This window comes from Tigriopus californicus, chromosome 6 (genome assembly GCF_007210705.1).
Source record: "Tigriopus californicus strain San Diego chromosome 6, Tcal_SD_v2.1, whole genome shotgun sequence".
NCBI classification, from domain to species: domain Eukaryota; kingdom Metazoa; phylum Arthropoda; class Copepoda; order Harpacticoida; family Harpacticidae; genus Tigriopus; species Tigriopus californicus.
In genome coordinates, this window is record NC_081445.1 from 8,786,486 (window position 1) to 8,800,348 (window position 13,863).

Here is a 13,863-nt window from a genome sequence, read left to right on the forward strand (position 1 = left end):
TTGGTACAAAACACAACCGTCAGATAGCACCACAAAGTTCCTTTCCGCTCTTTTATTGGAAAGTAAAAATCGCAAACAAAATTAACCGAATTTCATTTCTAATTTTACTAATCCGGTCAGTTAGAATATTCTTCTACCCTAAGAACCAATCAGCTTAACGAAATGCAACGTGACGCATAAGCATTTCAATGTCTCCGAGGTATTTTCAGCTCCCCTCTTTTAATTTCAGCACCTTGGTGAGAGTTATTCTTACTCATCAACGAATCAATGACTCCCTTTCGATTAAGTCCAAACTTATGCAACCAAATGGACGTGGCTCCAAATATGTTTTGCATTCCCCACCGATCGGAAGATCATTTCTATACATTTCAATCTAGCTTCAATCTTGGGCTAGGTGTGAACGAAAAAACCAGTTGCGGCGAGAGAGAGAATGTAAATACCAAGTCAGTCAATCCAGTTGCACCTCGCATTGCCAGGCAGAACAGAGCTTGTACCGCTTGTACCTCAGTACATACCTTCATACATTTAAAGGTGCTGCTTCGACGGCTTCGCCAGTCTTCAGGGCAAACGAGCGATCTCTAATCCGTACGAGGAGCTCAGTTTAGGATTGGATATCGATTGTCAATTGCTACAGCAATTTGAATTGTGTTTTAACATGTGACCGGAGAGTTGGGTGCTGCGTTTGTTTACAACTCAAATAATTTGGTAAGTACTGCTTTATTTTGCATTCAATTCGGGGCCACACTCTCTCTGCCGGAGGGTCATATCTTGGTTGGGAGATGTGGTCTGATAATTGAAGCATGGCCAAAGGCAAATGGATTTATTCAATGGCATGGCACGTTGAGCTTTTTTTCAAGCTCATGCTATCATCGTACAATGATATAACGTACGGTTATTATCTAACAAAGGCTTCAAATCTTCGATCCAAAAAGACAAATTGAGGCTATCTTTGTTTTGTCAAAATATGGTACTTGAGATGTCCATTTATATTGCATGGGTTTCATTTGTCAGCACGTATTGCAGTACTTCAAATCTAATATTTTTAGTTTGCTTGAAAAAGAACCTTATTTGTGAAATTTAATTTTCTGGAATAAAATGGCCAGTCCAAGAAATTGTCAGTTTCAAAGCCTTTCTTCCAGTTCTTAGTTATCACTGTACTGTTAATTCAGCACTTTCAGATGTTTCAAACAATGGCAATTTTTGAATCTCTTTCTCCAAAATTTATAGGAACTTAGTGGCAATCATAATAGTCGATAATTGCGATAGGACTTGTCACGTTGGATAACGGAGACGGTATGCACTTACCCAGAGGGTGAAACTGTCATTCACTCAAGCTCCTCAACCATGGAATATTTCTGGATAAATCTGGTTCTATTTCAAACCTTTCTTCACAAACTTTGCCATATGTATATTGGTGCATGCTCATTGCGTAATATGAATCCAAGAACGTCTATTAAGTGGACGTGGAGACTAAGGAGGGGAACCAACAGATTAGAATCTGCTTATTTTCAACGCCAAGTCTGTCATGCAATGCAAACTTTGTACTTGGTAACGAGCTACTCTTTCTTTTAGGCAAATTGTTGAAAGAAATTTACTTTTGAACAAAACAGTAGGTAGGCCGATGGAAAACATAATTAATCAAGATTTCGCCAAAGGTGACTCAAACCCAGATTCTCCGACTTTAATTCGTTGGTGGATTTTTTATTATATAAAAATATTAAGCTGACAAAGATGAATATATTTTTGTCATCTTATACTATTGGTGATTACATTCCCACTAAAGTTAATGAACGCAACGAATGCATTATTGTGCAATATTAAACAATTAGCCCAATTGATCATTTATTTACCTCCTTTATTGGCTCAAAAAAGCTAAGAAAGCGCCCTCAGACGTGTGTTTTGTGTTGTGCATGTAGGAAGCCATTGAGATATTGCTTAAAGCGTTCAATTCAAACAATCTAAATAACCAAAATAATTGACTTCGTAAATTGACCAAGATCAAACCGTCCCAAGAGGCTTTATATTTGGAGATGACTGGCTCACAAAATTCAAGGCGAGGCTTTTGTTGGGGTTTAAGAGGCTCTAGAATGATTGTAAAAACCTGATTTTCATAAATAATAATTTCAAAATAAATTTTGCCTCAAGCTTTTTCGGATAATATAGGATAAGCTTTTTTTGCAACCTGAGCTTTAAACTCCAACTTAACTAAAAATATTTTTACATGCAACTCAATCATATGATTGAGTTGGAAATTGTTTCCTGTAATCTTTCTAAAGTGCAGCCTAGCTTCTGAGTAGAAGTACATTAAGTTGGATGGGACCAGACAATCCCCTTTTATGTTCTACTTATCAGTCCAGTTTGCTAGCAGTTCTTGTGTTACCTCATTCGCTCGAGAACACCGGAAGCACACCTCAATGGACTTATGTTTCAGCCATAAAATACCATCACAAAGGGGTCAGAAGTGAGGGTGGTACTTTAGAATTTGGTTTTCTGTATCGTAAAACTTGACTTAAAAAAGAACCGAAGTCTGAGTTGCGCATTTTATTTGCAAGTGAGAGGTCGGCAAAAATGTGGGGATCGTATTTCAATCGAACTACCCGTCCTTATGAGTTGTGTTCGTTTTCAGATTAGTGCTTGATCACCATGACGTCTCTAAAGGTCCCCTCAGTCTTAAAGGTAAGTTGACAACCTATCCTCAGAGAGATACTTGCAACATACACAGATTAAAGAGTGGCTGTTTATGCCAAGATTTGTCTTGAACTTTTTCGACGGCCATGGGGATTCCCATACTAATTCTATGGCAATGACTCACAAGATTATCTGCTTGCTAGAGCTTCAATAAAAGACACACTCAAAAAGGCTGTTTTCTTGTGTCTTTCTTTTTCATCGTTGGAAATTGATATTCCTTTAAAGACTCCACACGGTGGTTAAAAAGCCTCATTAGATTTCGAAAGTAATTCCTAAGCACATTTTTTTTGCTAGCAAAATTGCAAGCAACAATTTCAAATCATTTGTTTATGCAGTTTTGGCTCAGATTAAAAACTTGCAAACCTAAAACATGTTATAAATTACAAGTATTTGAACCCTTCTTGGTGGAAATTAGGTGCCACTTCTATACATATTAGATTGGGAGAAAATGCAATTTATAACACATTTTAGTTTTGTAAATTCTAAGTATGAGCTACAACTCCATAATGCAGTAAAGTAAGCTAATAGGTCAAATCATTTCTTATGATTTAACCGGATAGAAAAATTCCAAGATGTATTTGGGTATTTTGGTCAAAACTTAATAACTAAGGCATTTTTTAACGACTTTTTGGAGTGCAGCTCCTAGTGGCACTTTGTACAATGGCTCATATTTTTTCAATTTACGTTCATGAAAACAATTTCCATGGCTTTGACATGCACTCTCCTCATTTCTCAGGATGTCGACCGAGCAAAGATTCAACACTCGAGTTACGCAAAAATAATTGATTGATTTCTATGAGCACTTGTAAAAATGTTCGGAAGGACTCAGCGAACTGGAGCCAGACCATTGTCTAGGGCTCTGGTGAAAGAAGGTAAATTTAACATCGGCCCTCAAAAAAGCTAGAATGAGTCATTGATGGCTCAGTTTCGATTTCTTATCCGGCCGAGTACTGGTCAAGCGGATTGCTAATTTGAAACCTATTCAAAAATGGACAGTTCGAAAAGGCAGAAGAGTTGAAGAGTTGTTGAATTAGTATTTCAGGTGTTTGTCATGGTTTTTATCCGAAATTAAAAGGGTTTTGAAAATATATTTTCAAAATATATTTTGATCTCAACCTTTTTCTTAGACCTGATCATGGGAATCGACTAAATGATTTGTGCATTTAAAATTGAAATCAGCGTTCACACTCATGTACAATGTTAGACATCGAGGAAGAACAGGTATACCTCAGGCTGCTTCTTAAACGTGATCTATTTCGTGGATTCCTTTGTGCATGCCAAATCATAATATTAGCACATTTAAAAATCCTCGTACACATTCCTCTATAATGTATGTTATTTCATAGTTTGTGCAGTGAGCTATTTTCAGACTGAACGTGAGGAAAAATTGGCTTTGTTACTCAACTGATGTAGTATTGAGCACCTACCGGTTCTTGTACAAAATGAGGAATCAAATCTACGTCTAGGAAAAACTTTGTAGTGGCACAATGATTTTAATATTTACTTTGGGCGTACCAATGATGTCCAGGAACTATGTTGATAAAGCAGTTGGCCTTGAACTATAGCCAAATTTGATATTGCAAGACCTTCTTTGGCCATAAACGTAATCAAGCCTTGAGAGTCTTCCAAAGCGGCTTGAGATCTTGCTTGAAAACTCTGGAGTACACTTTTAGTTGTGCCCGCTTCTTGTGTTGACTCTTTGTGCTCACTTGTAGTCTCTGTTCCTGAGACAAGTCACTTAAGACTTCCTAGTCCCTGGTTTTGAGAAGATCTGGCAACCTCTATCGTACTGGCATCTTTGACCTGATCAAAAAAAGACGCTACCTACAAATTTGTTAGAGAATGTTGATGCACTTTGCTTAGCATCTGCCGTGACACTCTTCATTCTGGCTCAAATATCTTTTTTTGCAAACTGTCTTCCCACTACTGGGTTGTACATAATCTCCAGCACTTCAATATGAAAACTCATTATTCCTCAACTTTGAATTCACAAAATATGAATTTTGGTCAAAAACTTGTTCAAGTCTGACTTAGATGCATCTACATCAACGGCTGCATATTCCCAAAAAATATTCGAGCGAGACGAATTGAACATTGTAGTATCAAAAGAAAGAAGAGCCGAGGATTTAACTATTCTAACTCATCTAGGTTCGTGAGCTTAATCATGAACTTGTAGAATATGGACAGGGATGGCGGAGCTGAGGATGAGCATGTCTGAATTAAGTCACGGACTTCCAGAAATATGGACTGCGAACGAGCATCGGCCTGCTCTTGGTCATAGCACCTCTAAGCCACTTTTCGAATTAAAGTAACAGAATAGGAAACGTAGATCTTGTCGATTAAAGGTAGGTCATTTTTGATATCATTAGTTGTAAAGTGGATCGTTTCTAAGTTATGTTATCAAAAGCTTATGCAGCTGACCAAGAGCAGGCCGAAAATTCAAATTTTAAATATTGTTTATCGGAAAATTTTAGCATGTCTCCTGAGTTCCCTAAGCATAGCTCTGCGCTCAAACTTGGCCAAGTTCATATTTTGAACAAGATCTAGTGGTCGTATGAAGTGCTTATTTTGAATAAAGTGAACGATTTAGAAGATACGAATTTTTGGCTTCCGTTTGGGATCCGCATCTCTAGAAGTCCGTGTTTAAGTAAACGCACAGTGTTCTTCTTCAAATAAGATTGGACTCATGTTGCTACAGCTACGTATTTAAATTTTCAGCTCTGTCGAACAACCGTAGCTCACAAAATAGACTCTACACATAATAAATGTATTAGCCCTCTTGTGTTAATTGATTGACAGAATAGGGCTAAACCATTCATCATGTGGTTTTTTATCTACTGCACTTTGAGGGGGCATAACTTTTGATCCAGTCATTTGATTGGGCTGAAATTTGAGACACGAAATTTCAGGGAAGTATTTCCCTTATAGAGATGCAATGCAATGACCGGAATCAGAATTGCCTATTTTCAATAGTAGCATCCCCGTCTATATTCCAGTGGTTCATGGCTTAACCATGCCGTTGGTTTTTGATGCACATTGATATTTAGAATTGGTGTATTCTTTTTGCAGGAAACATTTTTTTGCGTTAGCCCTTTTGTTCACTCGCAATCTTTTTGTACAGCTATCTGCCCTTTTAGCCATTTCCCTGCCACCAGATGGTAGAAAATGTTCATATTCTTCCTCTATCGGATACCAAAAGAAAATTAATACCGTTGTTAAATATTCATCATTGCATCGTTATAATGAATAGAAGCAGTAAGAGTAATCATAACAAAATGGCTATTAGGCATTTAATCTCTAAGCAGACTGATTTCGTAACAAAACTTGATCTGATGAATGTCATTTTGTACATTCGTCAATCAAGCAAAATGGCAATGCACTGGTCTTTGCGTGAATAACAAAAAAAGTGTTTCTGTGTTTTAAAGGCAATGTCAATTTTTTTAAGCCATGTTCATCCATTACTCAAAAAAATTACCTAACTTTATTAACCTTCGGTCCGTTATTTTTGACCAGATGAGTTCATGCCCAATAACATGATAATGGGGCACCCCGCATGGTTTCGTGAGTGTATATTTTGAGATGCGATTTGTACCCAATTGCACCTACTGAGAGTATCAGATAGTTTCGTGAACGCACATTTTGAAATGCGACTGGGTAAAATTTAGTACTGTCGCGTTTCAAAATATGCGTTCACGAAACCACGTGGGGGTGCCCCATTGACATGACATATTGGTAATCCTCAAAGAGCAATATTTTTGTTTGACATGTCAAGGAGTTCTCTAGACCGTCCTTGAACATGTTAATGATGCAACTTTGAATTAACAAATCATCAAGTTAGTTTTACTTTTTACAAGTTTCTGCTTCCTTGCTTGACTTCCAGTTCTAAACTGGTGCAGCCGAGCAGTCTATGAGGCAGCGTTGACAAGGCCAGAATCCTCTCCCTAGGTGCTGTGGTTTCAAATCCAGGTGCTGAAAGTAATCCTTAATGCTGAAACTGCTACCTTGAAGCAACACTAATGCACGAGTCTCTACCAATCTCGAAATTTCAAAAGCACAACGGGAAATTGATACTTAATACCTTTAGAAGTGTCTAAAAGTGTTTTAAAAGTGCCCTGTAATCCATCAAAACTTGTGATCACATCGATTGATAACTTGAATTCCGATTGTAAATACGAATGGTGTACTCATATTATAAATAATACGTATATAATTGTACTTCTACATTGACAATCTCCAAAATATCCCCCATTATATTGCAGGTGACCGGGAAAATAGTCCTACTCCTAGGATGCTTGTATTTCTTCATTTGTTCGCTGGACTTTCTGGCTACGGCTTTTCGACTCTTGGGCGGGCGAAACACGAGCAAAGTATTTTCCCAATCTGAGCTCTTGAAGAACCCGATTGTTGGCGTCATGTTGGGTGTACTGGGCACCGTCATGGTTCAAAGCTCCTCTACCGTTACATCCATCATTGTGGGAATGGTGGCATCAGATATTTTAAACGTACCGTAGGTTACTCTAGTTTTGATGTTTGATGTGCACAGCTTAGGCACTTCTCAAATGATGCAAATTAGAGGATGTCTGCCTAAACGGAAAAGAAAACACACAAGAGGATTGTTTTGTCATTTCAACGCCTGGAAAAGTAGAAGGAACCAGAACAAAGCATTCTTCTCATGCCCTTCCAAACCCAACTTGGAAAAGTAGAATACTTGACAAGCAAACATTTTATTTTACAAGGACCGGTTTTCAGCGGCACGAAAAGGAAACCAAACGCCACCATTAGAAATCTTATTTCATGGCGTTGTGTTCAGGAATGGCCAGAATCTAAGTTTCCAGCCACTCATGAAGAAAAAAGACCTTCTCTAACGTCAAATTTGGTTTTGAGTGGTTTCAAGGAAAAATGATACCTGGAAAACTGGTTCTTGTAAAAGAAAACTGTGTATTCAATACCAGCGGCGTTCTTTGCATGCAGTTTATTTTAAGTTCAGATCTCAAAAAGTCTATCAGTTAATGCACTTTAAATGTGTTTGCCATTTCAGCATGCCCTCTTGTGTGAAGAGAAGCTCGGGTAAGCCCTTGCTCTTCTCTTCAAACTTGACGGCATGAAATGGGGGAATGCATTTTAGGTGTCTGGACCTTGCCGACTTTCCTCAAGCCTGACTTTTATAAACTCCACACAAAGAAGGCCCCCCCCTATTGTATAAATAGCTTTTTCTCAGCCCCTTCCCAAAACAGCTTGTCTCTCATGAAGGCAAAGAGAGGAATTCATTTTAGCTGGCGAGAGGAGGGTGAAAAGTGGACTGATGTCTGCACAAACCAGATGGTGATGATGAAGAAGGCCACTATAGCCAATGGCTTTTGATACTGGTGATGAACACACCTCCTGTTTGTTTTATTTCACGTAGAGGCAAAAACCCTCTGTGATAGACCAACTGTTCCCCTAGCTTCCCTTTGGTCAGTTGATCATTGAAGGATGCTGGTGAACTCCTATCACTTGTCTCTCTTTGCAGCCACCCTAGATTGAAGCTCGCCACCTTAGGAGGGCTTGAGCAAGGATAAACGTTATTCTCCACCGATTAGTTGGCGGTGCTCATTTTTAAATTTGGGGCAAAATGTTAAAAGGTTTAGATAGAGACTTTTAGGTTTGGTTAGGTTAGTTAAGGTTAGATTAGGTTTGATTAGGTTAGGTTAAGATTTAAATAAGTAGCACCGCCAACTAATCGGTGGAGAATAACGTTTACCCTCGAGCAAGCCCTCCTCTTTTTTTAGCTGTCTTCCTCAAATCCATGAATGGCAGCTCGAGGTACGAGTAGTAGTCTAAGAGCACACCTGATTCTTCAAAGCTCTCTGGAACAAAGTCTAGTCGGAGACAGGCTAGTCCATCATGGAATATATATTCTTTGACACTTTACACTGGCTTATTGGTATTTCAGCAAATCTAGACTCCTTTTCGAAATTACTTAATTCATCTTGCACAGGCGCTTAAACATCGATTAGTAGTAATGGAAGAGAAAATCGAGGTATTTCAAACGGAACAGGAGACTTTCAATTTATGTTTACAATCGTAATCATATATTTGGGAATAAATCCACAGAGTCAAGTGAAGTTTCTTTGAAGAAAAGTGAAAAAATACCATTATCTTAAATTAATACTTGTTCTACCGAATTTTCAAAAAAAAAAACCGATGGCGGTATTTTAAAACAGATGTGGAGAGGTGTCTCTAATATCACACAGAAATTTTCGTGTTACTATGATCTAGTATTCTATGATCTAGTAACCTCTCCATCAATACTAATGCCACTCAATTAAGCATTCAGTAGACAGACCTAGAAATTGTCAACATAGCAGATCTCGCGCGCATCTGAAGGACATTGGTCCGGAAATTGATAAACGAGTTCTCAATTGAGAAACAGATTGTTCTGCAAGGATCCTAGGAGTCATTCAACAAGACTTCAAGGGCCACAAAGAAAATCCTCACATCAGATAAAATGTGTTTGGACATTTGTGATTTGTTCTTTAAACTATTCTGCTGTTGCTGCATTTGTCCTGGAGAGGACTAACAATCGCTTTTCTTGTATGGAATTAGTCCTGAAATAAAGTTATGCTCGAGCACGGTTTTGACACTTAAACATTTATTGTTGGGTGTAGCATTAGAAATGTAATGATTTAAAAGGTTTGTAGCCATGAAAGCAAGGGTAAATATTGTTTAGGAACAAAAATCAACACTGCTACTGTTTTCAGACAAGCCATCCCAATGGTAATGGGAGCCAACATTGGGACATCAGGTAAGATGTTTTTCCCATTCAAAGTCAAGCCAGTCTCTCAACTAATACCTTTTGTCCTCTAGTGACCAATACCATTGTGTCTATTACGCATATTGGGGACCGGACTGAGTTCGAAAGAGCCTTTGCTTGTGCAGTGGTAAGCTTTTCTTTAGTTCAATAATATGATTTAACGCAATTCGTTTAATAGTTTTGACTTTATCCTTAGATCCATGATATCTTCAATTGGTTGGCTGTAATTGTTCTCCTGATCGTCGAGGTCACAACAGGATACTTGTTCCATTTGACATTGGCCATCACTGATGGGATTTCGTTCCAAAAGGGCGAAAACCCTCCAGATGTATTGAAGGGGCTCACCCGACCATTCACAGACATCATCATCCACATTGACAAGAAAGTAAGTGGGCCTATTGTGATTTTCAATCATATTCTTGAATTACCACCACTAGATGGAGCTCAACGTTTTGAGATTTCAGGGTATTTGAACTTGTACTTTGTCACTTATATATATTAAGATAAGATTTTGACGCCCTGATGCTTGACCTTACTCAGCTTTCATCTCCATTAGAAGTGGTTCTTTATGAATATGATTAAAGGTCTTCTTTGTCAATTTCTGACTGAAAACCTCGGCTTAATGTTGAATTTAGATTTTAGAAGGATGGTCGTTGAACCAGACCGAGTACTTGAACGAGACGTCCATCCTAAAAACCTGTCATGTGATGAAACCTCAAGACCTAAATGGAGGTCAAAACGTGTCATTTAGCGATCCAGAAGTCATGGATAAACCATGTGGGTACTTGATGGCATATTTTGGATTGCCTGATGTGTGGCTGGGAGCGATACTTTTGGTGTTCTCCTTGTTCCTTTTATCCACGTGTCTGGTCATATTGGTCAAGATCCTCAACTCCATGATGGAGGACAAAATGGCTGCGGTGGGTTTGATCTTTTTCCCTTTATCTATTGATCATATTTTTGTCAAAAAAGTACAAGGCAAATCACTTTGGCTTGAAATAATCTAGTACCGTAGAACCAAATCAATACGTTGGAACGTTTGTGTTTCAGGTGATCAAACGAGTTTTGAACGCACAAATCCCGTACGTCCCTTGGCTGACCGATTACTTTGCCATGCTCATTGGCGCCATTATCACATTTCTGGTTCAATCCTCATCCGTATTCACGTCTACACTCACGCCTTTGGTAGGCACAGGTCTTTTCACCCTTGAAAGGGCCTACCCACTTACTCTAGGCTCCAACGTGGGAACCACGACCACGGGCTTATTGGCGGCCTTGGCGGCAGATGGAGATCACTTGCAGGCTACCATACAGATCGCCTTGTGTCACTTGTTTTTCAATATAAGTGGTATCTTGCTGTTCTTTCCCGTACCTTTCATGCGCTGGCCGATTCCGCTGGCCAAAGTTATGGGTCAAACGGTGGCCAAATATAGGTACGGAAGTTGGTAATGATTCATAAAAAGATATCTAAAACTGATTCCTGTTTCAGATGGTTTGCACTATTCTACTTAGCTTTTATGTTCTTCCTGTTCCCGCTTTACATCTTTGGCTTGTCGTTGATTGGACCCTTTGCCATTTACATTGGCTTCTTGCCGTTGCTCATCTTGTCCATCCTCATTGGACTGATCAATGTGGCCCAAAGCAAGAGACCGTCCATTCTCCCGGATTGGTTCCACAACTGGGATTTCTTGCCCGAATGGATGCGATCACTCGAACCCGTGGACAGGTGAGTTCAGCCTTGAAGACATCATCTAAGTACATATATAGAGCAAGGGTGGGAAATCAGTTAGCATTGGCCTTTCAGCTAGGTGGGAAATGGGGTTAGACTGTCTGGTGGATATTATCAGACAGAGAGAAAGTCGTGCTAATTGTAAATTTTTTGGAGGTAATTAAGGTGAAATGGTTCCTTACAGTTTCATTAGAAACAGAAACATCTGAGTTTCCAGGTACTCTCCCCCACGCGACCTCTGACGGCCAAATAATCCCCGACGTGTACCATTGAATACACTCTCGAATACACTACAGAATTTCAGATTTCAATTTGGAGTGTTACTTGGAATATTGTTCATGAGCGTGTGTCTAAGCATTTTCATTTTTTCTCTCTTGAAGTACGCGCATCATGTTCTACAGTTCTTGATCTAATTTCCCTCTTTGGCCTTGAAGCGCCCAGGTATCAGTTTGAAGTTTTCATTAGTTAGTTTTATCAATTAGATAAAGAGCTTATTGCAAAGCATTTTTGAAGTCAAAACTCTGCAATTGCCAAATGCCCGCTTTTACTGCTTATTGATTCTCAGAGAAAAAAATAATGTGACGAAGTGATTAAGTCGTTAAAAAAAGTATTGCTTGTTTAATCAGAGAAACAGAGAAATGGTTGTGCCCAATACGGCTGATCCATGTCTGTCCCAACTTTATGGGACACAAAGCCTATTTTTGGATCACGCTGTGGCTCTCTTATAGCGATACATACAGCACTGGCAAAAATCCAAAGACAAAGAACCAATCTTTTTTCTGAAACAACTCTGGTCTACCAATTATTTCAATGTCTCTTCCTTTCAGAATACTGAACCACATCAATTGTTGTCGGAAATACCAAGACCGAAATGAGCCCCTCCAAGATTTGCCCAAAAGTGCTCTGGATGAGTTGGGAGAAGTCAATGATGCGTTTGAAATGAGCAATGACAAAGCTTAATTGAGCACTCCGCACCACAACTTTTTTGCATAAAACCTTTGCAGATGTCGGGAAAGAACCAACTCGTACCTAAAAAAACATACAATCTGATAAGATTTGAACACTGTACTTTAGAACTTGATTAAGTGTATAAATTGATATATAATAATAAAGTTTATTTCTTGGTCATGTCTGACTGTAAACCGTATATAAATATTTTATACAGACTTCAAACACAAGAAAAAAATCGTCAAAGAGATAAGATAGCTCACTAGACACGGTGTTACTCACAATACTGATAAAGTTTTTTTTTTTGCAAATGCCAAGACTTCTAATAACGATTTTCGTTTTATTGAAACAAAAGGATCAACTTTTGTAAAAAAATCATCTTGGATTCTAGCTCAGATTAATATATTAATCCACTTAAAAAACCCACAAAGAGATGACATTTTTAAAAACGTGAGCAATAGATGTTGGGAGTAACCTTAGTTCCGTTTCCAACTAAAATTTTATTCAAATCGATGGAGCAACCGATAAGATATCTTGTTTTCAAAGGTTGCATTTGAATCAAATTTTACTACCAATTGCTCCGGTTATATCTTAAAGCAATTACCAAGAAATATAATAGGCTTTTCTATGCCTGAAATATATATGGAAATATTTCATTTTTATGAAGCAGATAGAAAACCTGAATATAGTTTGCAATATAACTTAAGACTGACTTAATGTCAATCTTTCACAATTTTGATGCCATACTTGCCAATCGCAACTTTAATCAAGCTTGATCTTGAACTTTGACAAAATTCTATAAACGTTAAATAAAAGCATCGCTAGTACGTAGAAATCAACGATTACAAAAAGTGACAATTTTAAAAATTAATCTGTACATGTATCGTTGAAATATTTTAGGAACATATTGGGATAGTGTAGCTTTTGGCAATTCAGTTAAATGAAAGGCAATTTTACATCTTTTGTAAGTTTTAAGCGACATTTTTCTCTACTTATAGATTTTAAAAGAAATCTTAAAGAAAAGTGAGAAATGTTATTTCTTGTCGTGTCATTGAAAAAGACAATCATATTCCTTGGGAATAACTGGAAACATAATTAGGCCATTTTTCGACCTTTTAAGGCGTAAAACGCAACCTTTAAGATGTAATAACCAATCATGTGCTAGATAGAAGTTCATGAAATTTTACGTCAACGCACAACTAAGAGTTGTTTTAATACTAATTGACTACGTTTTGAATGATACATTTTAATAGGTCTTAAGTGACTTAACACACTTTTCTGAACTAGTTTTAAACATCTGCATTTCACAAAAAGTTGTTCCTTTTGCTTCTTTGACATAGAAAAAAACATATCTAGATGTCTTTGCATTTGAGCAAACACTTAACCAGAAAATATAACCACCGTGAAGGTAGAGTGAGATCATAACACAGATGACTAGAATTGGTTCAGTGCACATGAAAAAAAGTGAAGGGGGGGAGTCACAGACAGTGCAGAGACAAGCGCAGATCCTTCGTTAACTCCCGTAGTTGATGGCATTTGACTGGGAGCCGAGCCAAAGGTGCGCGACCGTCAATACTCCGAGGGATGTCGGGCCAAAGACAATAAGGTGTTGGAAAGTCCTTGACCGGGCAGGACAACTTGTGTCCGGACATCACCTCCGGAAAGGTCAGGTTCCCAACACTGTTGGACACTAACCTTGCCAGCC

The 13,863-nt window shown here is 38.3% G+C and overlaps 1 protein-coding gene across 3 annotated transcripts; it reads left to right on the forward strand.

Moving 5' to 3' along the window:
* The first annotated feature begins 430 nt into the window (after nt 1-430).
* On the forward strand, nt 431-12,353 carry LOC131882250 (sodium-dependent phosphate transport protein 2B-like). Of its 3 annotated transcripts, none has more exons than XM_059229343.1 (10): nt 431-705; nt 2,627-2,676; nt 6,948-7,195; nt 9,429-9,472; nt 9,535-9,608; nt 9,678-9,866; nt 10,117-10,401; nt 10,532-10,914; nt 10,971-11,207; nt 12,038-12,353. In XM_059229343.1, the coding sequence occupies exons 2-10, from the start codon at nt 2,644-2,646 to the stop codon at nt 12,168-12,170; spliced, it is 1,626 nt and encodes a 541-aa protein (XP_059085326.1). In that variant the 5' UTR covers nt 431-705; nt 2,627-2,643; the 3' UTR covers nt 12,171-12,353. The 3 variants fall into 3 exon arrangements, with proteins under 3 accessions (XP_059085326.1, XP_059085327.1, XP_059085328.1); XM_059229344.1 differs by lacking the exon at nt 431-705 and adding an exon at nt 2,475-2,558; XM_059229345.1 differs by lacking the exons at nt 431-705; nt 2,627-2,676; nt 6,948-7,195 and adding an exon at nt 8,381-9,360.
* Nucleotides 12,354-13,863: the final 1,510 nt, after the last annotated feature.

Coding starts and splice junctions, on each gene's coding strand:
- LOC131882250 (XM_059229343.1), top strand. CDS start 2,644: ATGACGTCTCTAAAGGTCCCCTCAGTCTTAAAG. Junction 7,196..9,428: donor TCAGATATTTTAAACGTACC/GTAGGTTACTCT, acceptor TACTGTTTTCAG/ACAAGCCATCCCAATGGTAA. Junction 11,208..12,037: donor TCACTCGAACCCGTGGACAG/GTGAGTTCAGCC, acceptor TCTTCCTTTCAG/AATACTGAACCACATCAATT.